General features: G+C 36.8%; 1 protein-coding gene across 9 annotated transcripts in view; it reads left to right on the plus strand.

Moving 5' to 3' along the window:
* The window catches only part of RELCH (RAB11 binding and LisH domain, coiled-coil and HEAT repeat containing), a 115,661-nt gene that overhangs the window by 55,628 nt on the left and 35,938 nt on the right, over positions 1-24,095 (plus strand). For all 9 annotated transcript variants that reach the window (XR_015242607.1, XM_086683147.1, XM_025931081.2 and 6 more), the window contains 8 exons: positions 7,922-8,012; positions 10,706-10,777; positions 13,258-13,398; positions 13,848-14,012; positions 15,607-15,754; positions 19,155-19,311; positions 19,936-20,059; positions 22,058-22,106. Coding sequence is in view for 8 of the 9 variants with exons in the window: in XM_086683147.1 (XP_086539273.1) it covers positions 7,922-8,012; positions 10,706-10,777; positions 13,258-13,398; positions 13,848-14,012; positions 15,607-15,754; positions 19,155-19,311; positions 19,936-20,059; positions 22,058-22,106 (947 nt within the window). In the remaining variant the exon portion in view is untranslated. The remainder of the gene's footprint in view (positions 1-7,921; positions 8,013-10,705; positions 10,778-13,257; positions 13,399-13,847; positions 14,013-15,606; positions 15,755-19,154; positions 19,312-19,935; positions 20,060-22,057; positions 22,107-24,095) is intronic.

Below are 24,095 nucleotides of genomic sequence, written 5' to 3' on the forward strand. Positions count from 1 at the left end.
TCTTACAAATGATGTTAAATATTTTAAAACCTTACAAATCCTACAAAAGACCTAAACGTATTTTGGAAGACCTAGGTCTAGTCCATGTTTATAAACAGTAAAAATCTGTATAACACTTTTCCAAAAATTGGTCTGCTATTCTAGTCAAAGTCTTTATTTTTTTTAATACAATTTATTGTCAAATTGGCTAACATACAGTGTATACAGTGTGCTCTTGGTTTGGGGGGGCGGTAAAAGCTCAAAATTTTAAATACAAGGTATCTCTTAACTCTGAGAATAAAAATAGTCATATAGATTTTAAAACATTATGAGTATATATCTCTTTCCTGTTCTTACCAAAATATACCTGAGCAAGTGGAGAACATGTCCTTTCAGGATCCAGTCAAGATGAATCTACACCAGCAGTCCTCACATGCTAGTCCAATAGAAAGAAGGGAAATTTGGGGCGCCTGGGTGGCTCAGTAGGTTAAGCATCTGACTTTGGCCCAGGTCATGATCTCATGGTTCATGGGTTCAAGCCCCACATCGGGTTCTGTGCTGACAGCTCAGAGCCTGGAGCCTGCTTGGGATTCTAAGTCTCCCTCTCTCTGCTCCTCCCTCACTCGTACTCTGTCTCTCTCTCTCTCTCTCAGAAATAAACAAACATTAAAAATTTTTTAAAAAAAGAAAGAAAGAAAAAGAAGGGAAATTAAATCACTGTATTAGTACTATTCATTGCAAACTAAAAATTTTCTAAGGACAGTTTGATGGTGCTAAGAAAATTAATATTTTTTCTCCTTGAAAAATACTCTTCCCTATCTTGACAACTTAATAATTAAATACCATTTATTACATTGTTATTTTTAAATTTGCAAGGCAGAAACCTCGGATCTCTAGGCTGTTTTTATACTCTGCATGGAAAGCTAATAGCTGCCACCTGGTGGCCAAAAGTACCTATTGGCCTTACATCAGGTTGAGCTAGGTCAGGAATTCAGCACTCGTGCCCACACTTAAATTTTTTACCTTACAGATATAAAAGTATTTACTGAAATAGACTAATCACTCGACTTACCGTGTATAATGTGAGTAACAAATTAACAAAGCAGAATGTTTAAGTTAGCATAATGTATTTGTCATATAATCACTTGCTACTTTTCCTGACTTAATAAATCTCAGGCTTCTTTGTCTCCTAAGAAGAATTTCATTTTATGCTTAATAACGGTGCTTTTTGCCAGTTCTTTGCTAACAACCATAATTGCCACCATATTCCTACCTGCATCAAATACTAGTCAAATAATCCCTGTCCTGCGATTTAGTACAAGTGAGAACATTTATTTTTACCATTACAGGAGCCTGTTTCCAATGCTGTTAATAATCAATAGGCTATCTGACCTTTTCTGTTTTCAATCTGTATTTCAAAACTGTTATACTTTTTAGAATTAACTTTGCTGGCTAAGAAGTTTGCCTTCAGGGGCCTAACATTTTTTCAACAAGTTGATATATCTTTACTATGTAGATGGTGGCTCATGATTTAAAGTCATTTCACATGACGGTTTCATGCAAGTGTTTGTAATGCCTACATTTCACCTAAGTTCGTTTACTAAAAGAGTCAAACATTTATGAAACCAATATATGTGCCTTCTCATTCTTTTAAGACACTAGTGGGGAAAAAACAATATTGAGATACTAAGAAATTTTCACTGGGGAACAGGCAGCTAAAAAGCTGTCCGTAACCTTGGGAATTTCTTTCTCCATTTTTCTTTTATTCATGTTATTTGCCTTCCCAAAGTAAGAAATAGAAAAGCAAAGGAAGAATTGAGAAATAGGCATAGGAGATGATAATATAAATATAAAGGGGAATCAGATAGATAAAAATACAAGATTGTGGTAAGTGAGAAGAAGCTGTAATATACACTGAAGATATACTGGCTCAACATTTTCCTCGTTGTTGTCCATATGTTCTTTGTCATTATTCTCCTCAACCTGAGAGAATAGTTATAGTTAATCTGGCTAAATTAAATTGAAATTTAAAGTTATTATTCAGTTTAAGTTGACTTATATTGCAAAATAGTGAGCATTGCTTGGGCTTCAAGTGCCATTTCTATAATTAATGTGAATAAAACATTCTAATTTGCTTTTTCTTGAAGTTGGCTACTTTAAAACATCTATTGAAGGGGCACCTGGGTGGCTCAGGCGGTTAAGTGTCAGACTTCGGCTCAGGTCATGATCTTACGGTTCATGGGTTCAAGCCCCACATCGGGCTCTCTGCTATCAGCTCAGAGGCTGCTTTGGATCCTCTACCCCCTCTCTCTGTGCCCTTCCCTTCCTCCCTCCCACTCTCACTCTCTCTCTCTCAAAAATAAATAAATCTTAAAAAAAATTAAAAAGAAAACATACTTATTTTTCCATCAGGTTTTACTATTTTGAACTAGATAACCAAAAATGGAAAAACTTACAATTCTGCATTTTATTTTATTTTATCTTATCTTATTTTATTTTATTTTGTTTTGTTTTGTTTTGTTTTATTACAATTCTGCATTTTAAAGTCATTTAAAATGGAACTTCATTCTGAAGAGTGAAAAAATATATTTAAAATTCTAAACTCTTGTAACTTTCAAATCTATCAATTCAAATGAAGTTATTATATTGGTTAAATATATACTGTTCTGTGACAAATTACACCAAAAGAATGTGGTTTAAAATAACACTCATTTTTTTTCACAGTCAATATGAAATTTAATCACTAGGCATAATTGAAGATACAAAAATCAAATCATGAAGCATATATACTATTAACTTTAATTTTGAATCTTTCTAAGGCTCAAAACTTTCCAAAATAAATTTCTTATAGCAGAGGATTTGTTTGTTCATAACTATGAAGCCAAAACAAAAAAGAAAAAACGTTAATCAATTATTGATATCTTGGTGGTGTTTTCTTCCTCATTACATCAGCTTTGTGGTAACAACATTGCTGGTGATTAGTTGATTTCTGAAGCCTGAGCACCCAAATTCAAAGAACATACAAAGCAAACAGGATATTCTTATTTCTAGAGACAGAAAGGTTTGCTCTAACAAAGTGATTCTCAAAGTGTGGTCCAAGTATCCTTGGGGCGGGGGGGGGGGGGGGGGGGGGGTCCGTAAGAGCTCTCAGGTGCACAAAGTGAAAGACTTTTTTTTTTTTTTTAATTTAAATTTTAGTTGACATACAGTGCGATATTGGTTTTAGGGGTAGAATTCAGTGATTCATCACTTACATACAACACCCAATGCTCATCACAAGTGCCCTCCTTAATACCCATCACCCATCTAACCCATTTCCAGCCACCTCCCTCTGTCAACCCATAGTTTGTTCTCTTTCATTAAGAGTCTCTTGTGGTTTGTTTCCTTCTCTTTTTTTCCTCGCCTTCCCATACTTTCATCTGTTTTGTTTCTTAAATTCCATATATGAGTGAAATTGTATGGTATTATCTTTCTCTAATTTGGTTATTTCACTTAGCATAATACATATTAGCTCCATCCATATCATTGCAAATGGCAAGATTTCATTCTTTTTGATGGCTGAGTAAAATTCCATCGTGTGTGTGTGTGTGTGTGTGTGTGTGTGTACACACCACATCTTTATCCATTCAGCAGTCAGTGGAAATTTGGGCCCACTCCATAGTTTATCTATCGTTGATAATGCTGATACAAACATTGGAGTCCATGTGCCCCCTTTGAATCTGTATTTTTGTGTCCTTTAGGTAAATACCTAATAGTGTAATGGCTGGATCATAGGGTAGTTCTAATTTTAGTTTTTTGAGGAACCGCCATACTGTTCTCTTGAGTGGCTGCACCATTTTGCATTCCTACCAACAGTGCAAGAGGGTTCCCCTTTCTCCACATCCTTGCCAACTGTTGTTTCTTATGTTGTTAATTTTAGCCATTCTTTTTTTTTTTTAAGCACAAAGATATCACTAATTTTTTTTAATGTTTATTTTTGAGAGAGAGAGAGAGAGAGAGAGAGAGAGAGAGAGCGAGCCCGAGCAGGGGAGGGGCAGACAGTGCTGCACTGACAGTACAGTGCCTAATGCACGGCTCAAACTCAAGAACCATGAGATCATGGCCTGAGCCAAAATCAAGAGTGAGGTGCTTAACCAGTTGAACCACCCAGGAGCCCCTAATTTTAGCCATTCTGACAAGTGTGAGGTGGTATCTCATTGTGGTTTTGATTTGTATTTCCCAGATGGTGAGCGATGTTGAGCATCTTTTCACGTGTCTGTTAGCCATCTGGATGTCTTCTTTGGAAAAGTGTCTATTCATGTCTTCCGCCCATTTCTTTTCTTTTTTTTTTTTTTTCTTTTTTTCTTTTTAATGTTTATTCTTGAGACAGAGAGAGACAGAGACAGAGCATGAATGGGGGAGGGGCACAGCAAGAGAGGGACACAGAATCTGAAGCAGGTTTCAGGCTCCACGCTGTGAGCACAGAGCCCGATTTGGGCTCACGAGCCCTGAGATCATGACCTGTGCCAAAGTTGGACGCTTAACCGACTGAGTCACCCAGGTGTCCCATCTTCTGCCCATTTCTTAACTGGCTTATTTGTTTTTTGGGTGTTGAGTTTGGTAAGTTTCTTTATAGATTTTGGATATTAACCCTTTATCAGATATGTCATTTACAAATATCTTCTCCCATTCCATAGGTTGCCTTTTAGTTTTGTTGATTGTTTCCTTTATTGTGCAGAAGCTTTTTATCTTGATGAAGTCCCAGTAGTTCATGTTTGCTTTCGTGTCCCTTGCCTTTGGTGACTTATCTAGTAAGAAGTTGCTCTGGCCAAGGTCAGAGAAGTTGCTGCCTGTGTTCTGCTCTAGGATTTTGATGGTTTCTTGTCTCACGTTTAGGTCTTCATCCATTTCGAATTTATTTTTGTGTATGGTGTAAGAAAGTGGTCCAGTTTCATTCTTCTGCATGTCGCCATTCAGTTTTCCCAGCACCATTTGTTGAAGAGACTGTCTCTTTTCCATTGGATATTCCTTCCTGCTTTGTCAAAGATGAGTTGACTATATAGTTGTGGGTCCATTTCTGGGTTCTGTATTCTGTTCCATCGAACTATATGTCTGTTTTTGTACCAGTATCATACTGTCTTAATGACTACAGCTTGTAATATAGCTTGAAATCTGGAATCATGATGCCTCCAGCTTTTGTTTCCTTTTGCAGGGTTGCTTTGGCTATTCGGAGTCTTTTGTGGTTCCATACAAATTTTAGGATTGTTTGTGCTAGCTCTGCGAAAAATGCTGGTGGTGTTCTGATAGGGATTGCTTTGGGTAGTACAGACATTTTAACAATGTTTGTTCTTCCAATCCATGAGCGTGGAATGTTTTTCCATTTCTTTGTGTCCTCTTCAATTTCTTTCACAAGTGTCTGTAGTTTTCGGAGCATGAATCTTACCTCTTTGGTTAGGTTTATTCCTAGATATCTTACTGTTTTTGGTGCAGTTGCAAATGGGGTCGATTCCTTGATTTCTTTTTCTGCTACTCCATTATTGGTGTATAGAAATGCAGCAGAATTCTGCATGTTGATTTTATATCCTGTCACTTTGCTGAATTCATGTATTCTAGCAATTTTTTGGTGGAGTCTTTCGGGTATTCTACATAGAGTATCATGTTGTCTGAAAATTAAAACAACACTGATTTTTTATATTGTAGTTAGTGTGAGTCAGTCTGGGTCCTTGCTTCCGGGTCTCTAATAAGGCTGTAATCCACATGTTGCCTGGGCTGGTCCTGTCAAGGCTCAACTTGGAAGGATTTGCTTCTGAGCTTATTCACATAGTTGGTCATTAGCAAGATTCAGTTTCTCATGGGTTTTTGAACTGAGGGCCTCAGTTTCTCACCAGCTTTTGGCCAGAATTTCCTTCAGTTCCTTGCCGCATGGGCCTCTCCAGAATGGCTACATACTTTATCAAAGCATGCCAGCTGAGAAGGCAGTAGAAAGGGTCCAATGCTGGATATCACAGACTTTTGTAACCTAATCTCAGAAAAGACATCCCATCACTTCAGCCATTATTCTGTTCACTGGAAGCAGGTCATTAGGTCCAGTCTACAACAGCATGAATATTGGGAGGTGGACATCATTGGAAACCAGGTCAGAAGCTGCCTACTGCAGTTACCTTGGGTATAAAATTCTGATGTTAGAAATACCATTTTAGGGGCGCCTGGGTGGCGCAGTCGGTTAAGCGTCCGACTTCAGCCAGGTCACGATCTCGCGGTCCGTGAGTTCGAGCCCCGCGTCAGGCTCTGGGCTGATGGCTCAGAGCCTGGAGCCTGTTTCCGATTCTGTGTCTCCCTCTCTCTCTGCCCCTCCCCCGTTCATGCTCTGTCTCTCTCTGTCCCAAAAATAAATAAACGTTGAAAAAAAAAAAAAATTTTTTAAAAAGAAATACCATTTTACTGGTGCAAATATCAGCTTATGGGGACTCAACTGGTTAAGCGTCCGACTCTTGATTTCGGCTCACGTCATGATCTCTTGGTTTGTGAGATCACGCCCCATGTTGGGCTGCACGCTGACAGCCCAGAGCCTGCTTGGGATTGTCTCTCCCTCTCTCTCTGCCCCTCCCCCACTCACACATGCCTTCTCTCTGTCAAAATAACTAAATTAACTTTTAAAAATGTAAGAAATAGCATTTTACTGGGGGTGCCTGGGTGTCACAGTTGGTTGAGTATCTGACTCTTGATCCTGGCCCAGGTCATGATCTCACAGTTAGTGAGTTTGAGCCCCACATCAGGCTCTGTGCTGATGGTGTAGAGTCTGCTGGGATTCTATCTCTCCCTCTCTCTGTCCCTCCCCTGCTTGTGCTCTCTCTCTCTCAAAATAAATAAACAAACTTAATAAAAAATTAAAAAAAAAGAAATATCATTTTACTAATATGATACCCTAGTTTTGAATTATAGAAATACTGGGGGAATAGGAGCACTTGGGTGGCTCAGTCGGTTGAGCATCTGACATCAGCTCAGGTCATGATCTCACAGTTTGTGGGTTTGAGCCCCTCATCGGGCTCTGTGCTAAAGGCTCAGAGCCTGGAGCCTGCTTCGGATTCTGTGTCTCCTTCTCTCTCTGCCTCTTCCCCACTTGAACTCTGTCCCTCTCTGTCAAAAATAAACATTAAAAATTTAAAAAAAAAAGAAAGAAATACTGGGGGAATAATCACTGATTGTTTTAGTGGCTAGAAACTGAAGTTCTTAGATGCTGAAGCATTAGACATACTATCTTAGAATGCATGGATGGGAAGTTCATTTAGGAGGTTATGAGATTCAACTTCACACCAATAGAGGATAACTTCACAACATCTCACAAATGGTGTTACCACTGTTGGAAGAACGAGTCTTAAGGAACTCATCCTCTTGGCGGCAACCTAGTCCATTGTAAGAAAAGTCTAATTTGATTGTACAAAAGTACTGTGTGTGGTGTGAATTACAGAGCTGGCTTTTTTTTTTTAATATTTGTTTATTTATTTATTTTAAGTTTATTTTGAGACTGAGACAACATAAGTGGGGGAGGGGCAGAGAGAAGGAGAGAGAGAGAATCCCAAGCAGACTCCATGCTGCCAGTGCAGAGCCCAATGTGGGGCTTGAACTCATGAAACCATGAGACCATGACCTGAGCCAAAACGAAGAGTTGGACACTTAACTGACTGAGCCACCCAGGCGCCCCATTGTTTATTTACTTTTAAGAGAGAAAGAGAGCGAGCCAGCAGGGGAGAGGGAGAGAGAGAATTCCAAGCAGGCTCCGCACCGTCAGCACAGAGCCCAACACATGGCTCGAACCCACAAACCATGAGATAATGACCCGAGCCGAAATCAAGAGTGGGTGCTTAACTGACTGAGCTACCAGAGCTGACTCTTTTGAACCCTTAGTCCTAGTTGTGCTTTCTAATGTAAGTATAAGTCTTTATTCATTTGTATTATTTTTCAGGCAAATGATACTGACAGGTTGTGTGGCGTTTGCACGCCATGTTGGACCAACACGTGTAGAAGCTGAACTTTTACCGCAGTGCTGGGAACAGGTAAATAACTGTATGGCGTTTTCTTCTAGCTGTTATTCTCTAGTTTATTATAAGTGTTCACATTTTCTTTTTTAAATGCCACTAGGAATTAGTGGAATTATGTGGGATCTAAATTATGCTGCTTTTTCTGTAGTCCAGCACAGTGATTTAATAGCACTTAAGAGTGCTCTGGGATGCCTTGCTTTTATTCATTCTTCCAACAGATACTTAAGGAACTAGTTCCAATGACAGGTACAGTGGTAAACAAAAGACAGAGACCTTTTCATGGGGAGATAAGAATAAACAAATAAATGATATGTCTTGTATTACTATAAACTGTGAAGAAAAATAAAGCAGGATAAGGGTTAGAGAATAATGGAGAATGCTGTTTTAGAAAGAGGTCAGAGCAGGAATCCCTGAGAAAGTGATGTTTAGGCAAGGATCTGAGTGAAGTGAGTTACTGCAAATACAAAAGCCCTCAGGGGCGTGCTCAGTGAATTCAAGAGAGAGCAAGAAAGCTGGGTGTGTGTGGGTGTGGGTGTGCGTGTGTGTGTGCATGTGTGTAGGTAATAGAAATAATATATGTATTATATACTTGTATATATTGCAAATCTATACAGAATATGAAATGTAAACTGTTGATGTGGGAAGTTTTTGTATTTATAATCCAACTCACTATCTACTACCAGTACTTTAGTTTTATATTGAATTTTAATATTCCAGTCCTATGTAGAACTCAGGATCATTGACTTTCTAGACTTGATGTTTAGGTCATTAAGCGGGTTATTTATCCACCTTAAAAAAGGTGAATTTCTTATAAAGGCAAATGTCATGGCCTTATTTATAATAACATAGTCACTTGTGCTTTAAAAATACTGGTCTCTGGAATATCAGTAAAGTGTATGCTCTTTTAGAATACTACTCCTAATTTCTTTGAGTATTCATTTTCTTCTTTAAAATTTATTAGAGTTTGATCTAAATTAAATATGTAAAAGGAACATTATATATAGTCCTGCTGTCTGTGACAGTCCTTTATGTCCCCTGTAGGTTATAGTGCATGCTAATTTAGGATGAGGCTGTAATCATTGAAAGTCACATTAACTTAGAAACAACATATACAACTTTGAATTTACAATTCTGTACCATTATTTATATGTACATATAGTATTTAACAGTTTTTTCTATTTCCTTTTCTTCCTATTGAGCTTTATTGAGATACTCAGATACCTTACACCCATTTAAAGTGCACACTTCAGTGGTGTTTAGTGTGCCCACAGACTTGTGCAACCATCACTACGATCGATTTTAGAACAGTTTTATCACCCCAAAAAGAAACTCCAACCCTTTGAACTTATTAGTTCCCATACTTCCAAGATTATTTTGGCTATTCTGGGTCCCTTGAATTTCCATGTGAATTTTAGGATGAATTTGTTAGTTTCTGCCAGAAGCCGTCTGGAATTTTCATGAGGACTCTGTAGATCAGTATGGAGAATATTGCCATCTTAACAATGTGAGCCTTCCAAACCATGAATTTAGGATGTCTTTCCATCTATTTAGTTCCTTTAAATTTTCTTTCAGTGATGTTTTGTGGTTTTCAGAGGATAATTTTTATACTTTTCTGTTCAACTGATTCCTAAATATTTTATTCTTTCTGATACTATTGCAAACAGAATTTTCTTAGTTTAATTTAATATTGGTTGCAATACAAAGAAATACAATTGATTTTTGTATGTACATTTAATTTTAAGGCTCACTGAGCTAGACTAAAGAAGCAAAATGAAAGTTTATGTACAGCATACTTTGACATCCAAACCATTCTGCTTTCAGGATTACTATTTCTAGATTAAATTTGATTTACAGATATTAGTTATAAACATCTTTACCACCACCTCTTCTATAACCTGAATAAACATGGATATCGGGGATCTATCTAGCCGACTACCTCCAATCTGTTGCCCAGTAGATTGCTATGTAATTTCTTTTCTTAATTTTAGGCATCCAATACATTAATGAATTATGTCACCTTTTCATATGGGAATATGAGAACAGATATACTTCTTTTCCAGTCAAGGAAAGATTTATATTCTATGAAGAAGACATATGGGAACAAAACCCAGTATGTGTCATTTTTCTGTTATTTTTGTTATGGTTCAGTGTAGTCATCACAGCAAAGCCCCATCATCTTGCGTATACAAACAGGAGTGGATTGAAGTCTGCTTACTTTAAAAACAAAATCATATCACTAGTCAAGGGTTCTGGTTAAATCATTGATTGACTTACTTCCGAATCCCTTAGTTGGAAAAGAGAACTGATGAGTTATTCCTGGCACCTATTAATAAGCCATGTCTGTCATATTCAGAAGGTGGGTTTTTCAAATTTAAATATAAACTAATGTTTCTAGGGCTGGAGAAAATTGCTCCTGACATCCTAAGGAAAGCCTAGCTGTAGGCAAGCCCACAATCTCTAGACACCTTGCCACATTTTCATCTTTGCTTTATCTTTTTTCTTTAACAGATGACCCTTGTGACCTCATTTTTTAGGCTCTCTCTGAATCCCTTATTCCTGATCCAGTTATAGCCACACAGGGATCCCCAGAAGTGGAAAAAAAAGAAGCTTTATTGCATTCTTAACAGGATTTATTGTGAACAGTAATTCTCTGTTGGAAGAAAGGAGGTTCTGTTGTTCATGTTTGATTTATTTATTTTTTACTCTAGATTAACCACAAATATCCGGAAAGACGTCTACTTGTAGCAGAATCCTGTGGAGCATTGGCACCCCACCTTCCTGTAAGAACTGCCAGTTTTTCTTAAAAACTTTTTTTCCTTTTAAGAGGGGCAGAGGGACAGGCAGAGAGAATCTTAAGTAGGCTCCGTGCGCATCCCACGACCCTGGCATCATAACCTGAGCTGAAATCAAAAGTTGGCCACTGAACTGTCTGAACCACTTAGGCGCCCCTACCGTTGATAGTTTTTAATCAATTCTTATTGAAAATAAAAATCTAAGCGTGTAACAGTTTGCATTTTTATAGTTGAATTTTTCTCACCCAGAATTAATCATACTATATACAATGTTCTTAATCCCTGACAGTAAACACTATTGAGAGGTTCTTGTGTAGGTATCTATGTATTTTTTTTAATTTTTCATACTGTTAATACCGCCACATTTTGCCTCTTTCAGCATTTGCATTTTTGACAGTGTTAAATTGCCCTGAACCAAGATAGCACAGATTTATACTCCTGTCATCAGTACATTGGAGTTCCTATTTTACCATACCTTTACCAGGATCGGGGTATGGTGAAATCTTTTTTAATATTCTCCTATATTATAGGAGAACACCAGTATCTTGTTGTTGTGATAAATCATATAGACAGATTACGAGTAGGTTGGCACATCCTTTTATTTACTGTTCCAAGACAGATGAAGAACATCACAAACACAAAGGGGCTAAAAAAGCTGTTCTGCGCTGCCCCTGATACCAGAATGTTAAGCAGTATTAATAACAGACTTACTGTTTCCTCCATGGATCTCACTTGCCTTATACCTCGCTGCAGTTGATCACAGTAAAATACGCGTGGTCATGGCTTACATGGAGTAATGCCTCCTGATTTGTCCTGTGGGTTCCCTGTGGCCTACTGAATCTAACTGCCACAGCTGACCTCAGTCCAGATCAATGTGAAGCAAATACCCGGCTGAAGTTTACTTAACTTCTGTCCTGTTGCCCATGCTGATACCAACCAAGAAGCCATTTGAAGATCTTCCAGGCAGTTTTGGGGCAGTTTTTATCCTAAAGGATAAGTAAACAGGGCTGTACTAAAAGACATATTCACCAACCTAAATGTGCCCAAAATGTGCTAAAATCATATATATTTTTGTTTCTAAGAAGTCAAAGCAAAAAGTAGGTCATTAAAAAAATTTTTTTAATGTTTATTTATTTTTCAGAGAGACAGAGACAAAATGTGAGTGGGTTAGGGTAGGGGCAGAGAGAGAGGGAGACACAGAATCTGAAACAGGCTCCCGGTTCCGAGCTGTCAGCACAGAGCCCGACGCAGGGCTCAAACTCACGAGCTGTGAGATCATGACCTGAGCTGAAGTCGGACGCTCAACCGAGTGAGCCACCCAGGAGCCCCTAAAAACTAGGTCCTTTAAAAATGACTGCAGGGGCACCTGGGTGGCTTGGTCGGTTGGGCATCTGACTTCGGCTCAGGTTATGATCTCACAGTTCATGAGTTCGAGCCCCGCGTCGGGCTCTGTGCTGACAGCTCGGAGCCTGGAGCCTGCTTCGAATTTTGTGTCTCCATCTGTCTCTGCCCATTCCCTGCTTATACTCTGTCTCTTGCCTCTCTCTCAGAAATAAACATTAAAAAAATTAAAAAGAAAAAAATGACTGCAGATCTTGCCCTGAATACTAAAATCACACTGTGAATTTATGAAAATGGTCATCTTCTACCGCTATTTTATTCTAACCATTATATGTAAACAAGTTTGGGTTTGAAGAATGTTATAAATTGATCAAATTACAATGGTGCGAAGAAGGGAAGAAAGGGGAAGAATTTGCATAGCAATAGCTCTTTATTTTACTTTCAGCCATTAATTAGGCTAAAATATTCTTTAACAAAAAAGAACTGTGTGAAATTAAGACACAACAGTGGTTGCCATTATGTTAAATAATTGCCTCTGAGAATAGCAGCTCAGTTCCCTTTGAAGTCTTTGTAAGTTTACTCCCATATTGTATCATCCTGTTTGAAGTTTTTTTCTCTGTTCTTCAAAAAAATGGGAACACCAGGATTTTATAATGTTTGCAACACTTCTACCCCAGCAAATGTTTTGATTAACCAGAGTGGAGTTTGTAACCCTCCTGTTCTTATAACTCTGAGAGCTCTTCTCTGAGGTAAACAGGGAGCCGTAGAAGAGTCATTGTTGGTTTATAGCAGAGGGTTGACTTTGTCAATTTTCCAGAAGTGCTTGCTACTATGTTACTATGTGCTGTAGGGTTTGAAAGAGTTGCAGGTATGTATTGGGAGACAATTGATACCAAATTCAGGGTAGATGTTATCTTTAGAGAGGAAGGGTGGAGGAGAGTGAAACTTAAGCTGTATCTGTAATGTTTTATGTCTTTGGAAAATGAAGACTTAAAGGAAAGTTAGCAAAAATTAATGTATATTTCATCTGGATTTTTGAATGTGTGGGTGTCTGTTGTATTATTTTCTATACTTTTCTGCCGCTAGTATAAAATAAATAGTAAAAACATGTGTTTGTTTACTTTCAGAAAGAAATCCGTAGCTCCTTGGTTCTCTCAATGTTGCAACAAATGTTAATGGAAGATAAGGCAGATTTAGTAAGAGAAGCTGTGATCAAAAGCCTTGGCATCATTATGGGATACATTGATGATCCAGACAAATACCAACAGGTATGTTTTTCACAATGAACCCCATTTACTTCATTATAAAATTCCAAACAATTTAATATTCCAAATCTCTGATTCAGCTACATGATAATTTATAGTAGAGCTGCTAGGCATGCCAGTGTTCACCCATTGCAGTTAGCCACCTGGTTTTATTTCGATTCAAAAGAAAGAGCACTATGATTCATTGATAGTATCTCCCATGGTTTTGTGGCAAGAAATTGGCAAAAAGCGTGCCATGTTTACCACCATTTCTGTTTGGTTTCCGCTTCAGTGGATACGTGACATTTTCTTTAAAGAAAATGGGAAGGATAGGGTTATGGATGGCTTTCTTTCTTGCTTAAAGTATTCTCTACATGTACTACAGTGTATGTACTTCATTGCTTTTTATTAAGGGTTTTTTTTTTTAATTTATTCTTTGAAAAATCTAAATTTTACCTGTTTCATTTTGGCAGGGTTTTGAATTGCTGCTCTCAGCCTTGGGTGATCCCTCAGAAAGAGTAGTTAGTGCAACACATCAAGTATTTTTACCGGCCTATGCTGCCTGGACTACAGAACTTGGAAATTTACAGTCTCATCTTATACCTACATTGCTGAACAAGATAGAAAAACTTCTCAGGGTAAATGCTTTCTTTATTTATACAGTTTATAGAAATGTAGTAACTTCCTGATCTAATTTTTGTACTAAAAGTCCCTCTTAGAGTCTAGAAGAAAAACTAACATTTCTTTAATGCCTCTTATGTGCATTAAGGGAGATATTGTATAAATAATATATATTATGTCATTCTTATAACCCTTTGAATTATATTTTGGTTTTGGTGTGGAAACTGAGCATTTTGGTAGCTTGCCCAAGGTCTTACAGCTGTCAGATGATGGAACCAGGATCTGATATTGGTCACTGACACCTAACTCTTACCCGTTCTACCCCCAAATTTTAAAGAATCTTTAAGGCTCTTGCATAGTAACTACTCTGTAGACAGTCTTATATGTATGTATTTAATTTAAAAATTGGGCTTTTTTTTCTATAAATTTCAAGTTGGGTAGTTAAGAAAAACTGTAAACAAACAACTAGACTGGAAAATACTCATTTTTATGAAACCTGGGAAATTTTTTAAGTATTCTTTAAATGTTTGTATTCTTTCTACCTGAGATTTATCCATACCTTGTTTTTCTTAAGTTCCATTTCATAACATGGTTAATTCTATTTTGCTATTAGATGTACCTGAAGTATTCAGCGTAGCTAGTAATCCTTCCATGAAGAGATTAATTTAGAACTTGATAGTGTGTAACTCATATATCTGGTATCTCTGACATAGCTTTTATAATATTAGTAATATAATATAATATAATGTATTTATTAGTAAACACTTTTATCTGTAATGATTCTATTTTTCACTTTAACATGTGGTTTCTGTGTACCATACTAACCCTTTTACTCTTTTTTTCTTTCCGTTATCTCTTTTGTTTCCTTTTGAATTTTTTTTCTCCTACCTTTCATCTATGCATCGAAGTATTTTAAAGTCCCTTCAGTGCTGGCACATACAGATGCCACCAAATCTGTAAAAGGAGATCGGATGTAGGAGAAGGAAAATAGCCAAGGCTGTTGCTGGTTCAACAGTTGAACAGTTAAAGTGATTCCTATAACTCACTTTAATTTCTTTATCCTGACTTACAAAATTTCAAAGAATAAGACCCTCTTGAAAGAAGAAAAGCCTGGGGGCACCTGGGTGGCTCAGTGGGTTAAGCGTCCGACTTCGGCTCAGGTCATGATCTCTGGGTCTGTGAGCTCGAGCCCCGCGTCAGGCTCTGCACTGACAGCTCAGAGCCTGGAGCCTGATTCCGATTCTGTGTCTCCCTCTCTCCCTGCCCCTCTGCCGCTTGTGCTCTCTCTCTGTCTCAAAAATAAATAAATATTGGGGGGGAAAAAAAGAAAGCCTATAAAAGAAGTTTCATACAAATGGTAATGACCGATGTTCACCCTGAAGTTTTCCATAGAAAAGATTATATTGCTTACTATAGTGCCTCAGTGCTTTCTCACATTTTCCTGGACTTAGAGAAATTAAGAAAAGATTCATGGATATCTCCATTAGGTGTTGTGCTATGAGTCTAACATACAGATTCTTAATTTTTTAATTAATGGCCACAGAAAGGAAGAGCATTATAAATACTTAATTTCAGCAGACTAAAACTAGCTTCCACCTCCTTATGTTTCAGGAAGGAGAGCACGGGCTGGATGAACATAAGCTCCACATGTATCTTTCCGCTTTGCAGTCCTTGATCCCCTCTCTCTTTGCGTTAGTGCTGCAGAATGCGCCTTTCTCCAGCAAAGCCAAGCTTCATGGTGAAGTGCCACAGATAGAAGGTACTGAACTGAACTTGTGGAAGGAAGATGTAGGACGTTAGCAGCTTAGCTTCCCAAGGAATTGCTTTTGGTTAAACTTCTAAAAATCACTTTATATGAAAGCATAATTACTAAAATATATGTGTGGAATTTCGTGGTCACAGAGTGTATGACAGCTAGGGTCAACTGCGGCTTTGTCGCTTATGGATAAGCCTCATGGTATTATTTTCTAATATTTGTGCTTTCTTTCCATTCCTAATCTATAGTCATTTTACCCCTTTTTTTCCCCCCAGTGGCTGAAATAAGTTTTCTTTCATTCATAGAGTTGGATTAATGAAAAGATTCACCTAAAGTTACTAGTGCCAGTTTATGAAGCTTGTCATTTCCGCTTTCTTTCCACTTTCTCTCCCCGACCTGTTTCATCTTATTTTCAATAGGGGAAGGTAAATGTAATTACATTCTTCTACATCCTTGACAGGAATATAAGCATATGCAACAGAATGTTTTTCTCCAAAGAAGGAGTATGACTTATTTTCAGAAATAGGTGAAATTGATAGCAAAGGCCAGTATTCTCTTGTCTCGATGTCCACCTAACCAGTAAGTGACCTCTGACCCACGGCACTTAGTAACCCCACTGCACCCAACCCCCAGGATAAATGGCCGTAGAGCAGCTGTTACTCTGTATGAGATCCCTTTGCAGAGTTTTCAGATTTGTGACATTGTCCATGTCTCTTGCCGACTTCTGGTAGACAAAAGAATTCTAACATTGAGAACATCAGTAGATACTTCATGTTTTGACAGTTGGCAGTTTTCGTGTAAAGGAAACTGGGAGTGGTTTACCTATAATCTTTGGGATACACGAAGCACAGCACAAATGTTTGAATGTCTGTTTTACTGGAAAAATTGAGAGTAGATGGGGTTGAGTTAATTTAATATTTTAAAATATTACTGAGGAGAAGGAAAATTCAGGCTTTTAAGCAAAGTCTTCATAAAGCAGTCACAGCTGACTGCTTCAGGTTCCACCCCTGCATGTGTTAAGGTTCTTTGTCTGCCTAGGGGCTTTCCTGTCTAATTCCCACTCTTTCTCTTTCTGTCTTGCCATATTGGTGTGCTAGGGCTGCCATACCAAAATACCACAAACTGAAATCTATTGTCCCACAGTTCTAGAAAGCGCAAGGTTTCAGATCACGCTGTCAGCAGGTTTGGTTCCTTCTGATGGCTCTGAGGAAAACGCTGTCCCATGCCTCCCTCCTCGTCTCCGGTGGCTTGCTAGCAATTTCTGTCCTTCCTTGGCGTGTAGATGCATCACCCCAATCTCTGCCTTCATTTTCATATTCCATTCTCCCTCTTTGTGTGTCTGTATGTCCAAATTTCGCCTTTTTATAAGATGGGTAATATTAGACTAGAGGCCCACCCTACTCCAGTATGACCTCATCTTATCCAATTACATCTGCAATAACACTGTTTCCAAATAAGGTCACATTCTGAGGTTCTGGGGATTGGGACCTCAATGTAGGAGTTTCTAGGAGGGTACATAGATCAACCTATAATGTTTGCCTTCATTCATGTATAAAAATAACTCTTGAATGTTGATGCCAAGCATGTGCTAGGGACTAGATGAAAATTGTCAAAACAACTGCTTTACCATCCTGAATATATTTCTTCCAGGGTTTATTTGACCTTTCTTGTGATTATGTCTTCATCATACCAAAAATAACCTTTCCTTTTTAATTCTTTTAGACAGAATATGACTCTCTGACTTTTAACAGCAACCATAAATGTTAATATTATTATGCCCACTTCTTGGTTATAAATCATTTATTTTAAATGAGAAAATATTGTATTCTTACGTAGGGTCTGTATATCCATGTCTATATGTCTATCTATATATACATCCATATATTTGGGATAGAATTTATGATAGGTGAAGATTTATTTTCTCTTATATAATAGAAACACAAATAGTTTTACTACCAATTTCTTTACAGCGGTAACTAATTAATATTTATGTCAGGCACTATTGTAAACACTTGAGATACATTCGTGAATAAAATAGACACAACTTTCTGCCTTCAGAGGGCTTACATTCTAGTGAGAGGGAAATACATTAAAGAGTCGTAATGGCTGTTACTTTGCTGGATAATTGTGACTGTTTTGTTGACAATAAAATGCTGGTATTTTGCTATCCTATTAAAATGACATTCTGGGGACCTTTCTATAGTTCTATATTGTTAAAAATCCTGTTAAATAGAACAATGTTTTGAGACTCCTGAGCCATTCTGTTTACTTACCTGTAATAATTGAGTTATCCAAATAACTGCTTATTTTTTGACATTATTTTGCTTCTCTTGGACCTACCTTTAAGTCTTTAGACCTCACTTTCCCCTGTAGTTAATCTTGACCTATCTATTTGACTTTAAACTGTTCTATTATTTTTCAGTTGTTTATTAGTATGTATGAAGGAATGACATTCACTCTATCATAGTGCAGCAGATTGTGACAGGTGCTATATAACCGTGTTTGAAATTATATCAGCTATGCTTTGACATGATACATTCCCTATGAAGTACAAATATCCCTCGCAGTCCAAATCTGTTTATTCCTAGATTGAGATACAGTGAGAATTCAAGCAGAAACCTCAGATAGTGAGAGGTACCATGTTACCCAAACTCATTTATTTGTTGGTTGGTATATTATGATAGCAAATAGGAGAGTTCAGCTAGCAAGGGATGACCTCTGTCTTTAATATATTGTTAAAAGTCTTGGGCAGCATAAAAAGATGGTAACATCTTAATTTTGTCTTTGAACATTTTTAAAATTATGTGCATTTCATGTTTTCTTAGGTTTAATAATAATTATGAAGCCATTAATATATTTTGAGAAAATTCTGTATTTTTGCATGTTTTAGGATATTAGCCTCTATGCAAGAGTTGTTGGGCAGTTAGGCGTTTCTAACAGTTAATGAGCTGTTGGCATGCGTTACCATTTAATAGCCATCAAGAAGTATTCTCTATTTCATTGTCATAAGTAGTCTGGTGGAATTATAAGTATTTCTATTTTTTTTTAACCAAATTCAAATCCATGTTTCAGCTAACATCTTATCTTTGGGCCAATTTTAACTTAACCTAAATGCAATTTTACTCTTTATTAGCAAACTATTTCATTACAGTGTTCGTTTACTATAACTATTTTGTCTCCTAAAATCTTAATTTTTGAGACGTGTTAAATTTGTTCACATGTGACAGGAATTTGTTTCACTTTTTAAAAAAATTATATGATTAACATATTTCAGTTTTCTATTTAAAGTTTATAATAAGCAATTAAATATCGAGAGACAGAGTCTTATTTTCCTTTTCACAGAATAGTTAGCTTCACACACTGCCACTTTTCACATGATTTATTTTGCTTCTATTATTTATAGTGACTAGGTTCCCTCGGCCTATGTCGCCTCTTCAAGATGTGTCTACTATAATTGGAAGTCGTGAGCAATTGGCAGTGCTCTTACAACTTTATGATTACCAGCTGGAACACGAGGGTACAACAGGCTGGGAGACTTTACTGTGGGTTGTCAATCAATTGTAAGTTACTGCCTTCATATTCATTTGGTACGCCTCCATCAGTTGATGGAAGATAGCTCCCTATGCTTAGTTTTGGCACTGAGGGACAAAATATAACAAAATATAAAAACAAAACAAAAACATAACTTGGCATTATCTATGGTAAACTTCTTTAGGAGGGGAGATTTATACCATTGGATATGTAGGTATTTATCTATGAGGATGGTGCTGCCAGACTATGTCAAAAGGACCTGTCTGCTGCCTTGTTGTTGTCTAATAGTGATGATGTATTTTAAACCACATCCAGATTGTCATTTTTGAAGCTACAGTGGATGCCTTGTTAGCCAAGCACTTAATGTGAAGCATCAAATCCAGTGATCTGTGTCTCATTAACTCCATAGGCAAAACTCTACTGTTAAGGTTCCATGTGTTTTATGGCAAGCAGTTAAAATTTAAGAAGTTTATAGAGTAGAATAGAAACTGAAAACCTTTTCAGGGTATCTCAAACCGCTCCTTTGATTTGCGGTTTTACTGGCTATGAAAAGCAAAGCAGGAGGTTGTTAGATATGCATTGTTTCAGACATTGGCAAGGAAACAGTAATTTATATGTATCCCCTGCCTATTTTTCTTTCCTTTCACATTCAGGTTGCCACAACTTATAGAAATAGTTGGCAAAATTAATGTTACTTCAACTGCCTGTGTCCATGAATTCTCCAGATTTTTCTGGCGCCTTTGCCGGACATTTGGCAAAATTTTTACAAACACTAAGGTAAAAACTTGTGTTCCATATTTTCTTATTGCAAGAGATACAGAAATGTAATGTGTTAATTAACGCTGTGACAGAGTAAACCAAAGCATGAGCTCTTCCTTTACCTTTTAATATCTTAGAAAACTATGACAGTAACAGAAAATTCTAGTGAATAATCTTCTTATCTTTATTCACGTTTCGATGATTTAGCCTAAACTTGGTTTATATCCAGATTTGGATATAACATCTACACACTGGGTATCTTTCCAGCAGAGGCCGTATCAGAGGCCTTCACTGATTCTTTGATGCGCTTCTCCTGCCTTCCCATCCACCACACATTCGGGGAGCAGCTGTTTGCTCAGCACACTTTGGTCAAAACCTCAGGCGACTGTGGAACCAGCGTAGCTGCTATAGAAGCCTTGCTGCAAGACCAGCTCTTAGAATAGTGTGGACACGTGAGATTCATGCTGCATATTTCAGTCGCTGCCAAAGCTAGTATTTGTCACATCTGCATATCCAGGTTACTTTACAGTTTTAGATACTACAGTTGGAATGTCCTTAGATCCCAGTTTCATCTTTAATCCATTTGTCTTGCTAGCGTATTGTTGGGACAGTTCTTTAGAGAGCTAAGAAAAACATAAAAAGATATAGTTGTTATAATCAAATGTTAATCAAGACGTTTAAAAGGTAAGAATTTTGTGGAGCTCTTTACTATTAACTATTACTTTACTCTGTGGGTATTTAAACATTTAAAGCAAAATAGTTTGGTATAGCAGACTGGACAAAATTCAGAAAGTGAGTTATAATAAATACTATTATGTTTGTGACCTATAATAATTAAGTTATCTGGGCTTAGCCTTGGCATGCATGAAATGAATAAATTACTTTAGTGTCTTTTTGTTCCATAAGCATGGTGCTGTAGATTAATCTTCAAACAGTGGGCTTCACCTCCGTTTAAGTTGTTTGTTATGCCCGACCTGCCGCTAAGAGGGCAAAAAGTTAGACCTTGATGCTACTGTAGAAGAAACAAGATCATTTTACATTTTTGCTAACATCTAATTATTAAATAGAATTTGATTTTATAGTTATCAACATTGGCAAAAATTGTCTGACATCTCCAAAAGAAGTAGCTATTATTAAAAAAAAAAAGTAAGTAGGAGTTCATTTAAATACTTAGCAGTAAGTGGTTGACTTCAGTGCCCTGAAACCTGAAATCTGTGATAATGTTAATAATAAAAAATTGAAATTAGCATTTACTAGCTTAAAAAATTGTAGGTAAATTCTATATTTGATGCCTAAATTTCAGTTTTAAGGAAGTTAAAATTTAAGCAGATGGATATTACATGATGAATATGTTACTTATTGAATACCCTAAATGAATGGAATTTGCTCTTCATTCCTTTTAAATACAGCAAAGTTTTAAAAAATAATTCTAATCATATAATAATATTTACCTAAATAATCTTTCTGTCATGAAGTTTTAAGATGTAGTAATTTCAAGCCCTTAAAGTCATCTTGGAAATTATTTTAATTTAGTGAAGGAAAACAAAAACCCTTCAGAAAATACCTACTGACTTGAATTGATTTGGAAAACATTTTTTCTCTAAAGGTGTTGCTTGTAGTAACTTGACTCTTCTTTTATTCTAAGCCTCTTACGAATTGTTACATCTCTGGGGCACATCGGGGGCTCAGTCAATTTAGTGTCCGATTCTTGATTTCAGCCCAGGTCATATTCTCACAATTCATGAGATCGAGCCCCACATCGGGCTCCATCCTGACAGCTCACACGTGCATTCGCACTCTCAAAATAAATAAACTTAAAAAAAAAAAAAAAGAATTGTTATATTTCTGATCACTTAAATCGTCCATAAAGCAAAATAAAAAAATAAGTAAATAAATCAATTAATCAGATGAATCAATGAATGTAGTAGTAGTAGCCATAGTAAACATTTTATTTATTTAATCTTTAATTGATCCATTGGACTGAAACTTTTTGGATCTTTTCTTTTGGTTGCTTAGGTCAAACCTCAGTTCCAGGAGATTTTAAGACTGTCTGAAGAAAACATTGGTAAGTTCATTTGTTATTACTTTTTTTTAATTTTAATTTTTTTAAATGTTTTTTTTTATTTTTGAGAGAGAGAAAGAGGGACAGAGTGTGAGCAGGGGAGGGGCAGAGAGAGACAGAGACACAGAATCTGAAGCAGGCTTCAGGCTCTGAGCTGTCAGCACAGAGCCCGACGCAGGGCTCAAACGCACAAGCTGTACGACCAAGACCTGAGCTGAAGTCGGATGCCCAATCGACTGAGCCACCCTGGCACCCCCATTTATTATTACTTTTAAAACAATTGGATATCTTTACTCAGGAAAAAATACTATATTCATTGTGTGCCAATTGTATATAAATGAACTAGCAAGTACAAGTGAAAAGGAAAATTTATTTCTTGGTTTTATAACTGTGTCACATCTACCTCTTTCCCATGAGCTGGTAGTGAGATTCATCTTTATTAATTTGCTTATAAATACCTACCTTCCTTGCAATTAAATTGACTTAAGGCTGAGTTTCTCAAACAGAGTGCTTGTACCCTTGTAGGTTTGAAGTGGTATATTCACAATATTGAAAAATATAGAATAAAGGATCTCTACTTCCAAATTAGTTATTTAAATCTTTTAAAATGAAAACAAATATAGTGGAAGAGAATGTAAGATATGCATATATGTTTTTAAAATGAAACTACATGCTTGAGGGGGCACCCAGGTAGCTTAGTTGGTTAAGCTCTTGGTTTTAGCTCAGGTCTTGATCAGGTCGTCAGATCTAGCCCCACTGATAGCACAGAACCTGCTCAGGATTCTCTCTCCCTCTCTCTGCCCTTCCCCCACTCGCACTCATGCACACTGTTTCCTCTCTCTCTCTCTCTTTCTCAAAATAAATAAACTTAAAAAAAAAAAAAAAAAAAAAACCCCACATACTTGAATGGGCAGTTCCAGTCCCTCTGTTGATAGTTTTCACTCATTTGTCTTAAGAAGTCTAGTTATAGCACCATCAGCCTAAGAACTTGTTTCCTTGTGGATCTTAAGTTCCTGTGTGTTTTTCTAGTTTCTACGAATAAATTGTAGAAAATGTTAGAAAGAAAAACGTATAGCTAGCCCTCCTTTTTTTCTTTTTTTTTTTTTTAAACTTGGTTGGTTTTGGACATATAGGTAATTCTTATCACCATCCTACCTTAGTGATTTGATTTGAGGGATCTACAAAACCCATCTTAGGCTGTCCTCAGAAATAGAGATGAATAAATATATCTTTTTCTTCTAAGTTCGAACATGATGAGATTTTTTTTTTGATAAATGCTTCCCAAAATTTATATTATCAAGTGTTAATGTTTAGAATGCCTAATAGTTGGTATTATCTGTTTAGTTGTTAATTCTGATGATAAATTAGTGAGGAATATTTACATATTTTAAAAACTGACAGCTTTTAGAATTACTAGTTAGCTCTAAGTGTTTAGTAGTTCATGTAGGAAGAGATTACTAATCCCTATATGTATAGTCTATATCTATGAATCCAACTTACGTCTATGTTCCTAACCTCAGATTTAACTCTCAACTACCATAGTCACACTCAACCAATATCAGTAGTCCCCCAAAGAAAAAATTACTCTTACTGAGAGCATAAACAAACCTCAAGTGCTACTTGATGTGAAAATGGAACTTTCTTTTTTGCTACAATTCTTTCAGGGCAGTTAGTCAAATTTGTTTATGTACTATTTTCTGAAAAGAATTTCAAACCATATAAAAATAGAAAAAAGTACTTAAAAATTTGGGGATACATAAAAGCAAATATAAAGCACTTAAAATAGTGCCTAAAGAACAATAAACCAGAGCTGTTGTTGCTATAAATAATGTTATATCATCTCTGAATTTCTTTTTTGAAATCATCTACAGATGAATTATCTTATTTTACAGTAGTCACAGGGTACTCTCCTGTGTTGAAATGCTTTCCCCTCTTCTGCCTCTGTACTTTGCCTGCATTTTCCTAGCGAAAATAGGGTCATCTGGCTGAAAA

This window comes from Puma concolor, chromosome D3, assembly GCF_028749965.1.
Source record: "Puma concolor isolate L17-30 chromosome D3, mPumCon1.1.hap2, whole genome shotgun sequence".
Classification (NCBI taxonomy): domain Eukaryota; kingdom Metazoa; phylum Chordata; class Mammalia; order Carnivora; family Felidae; genus Puma; species Puma concolor.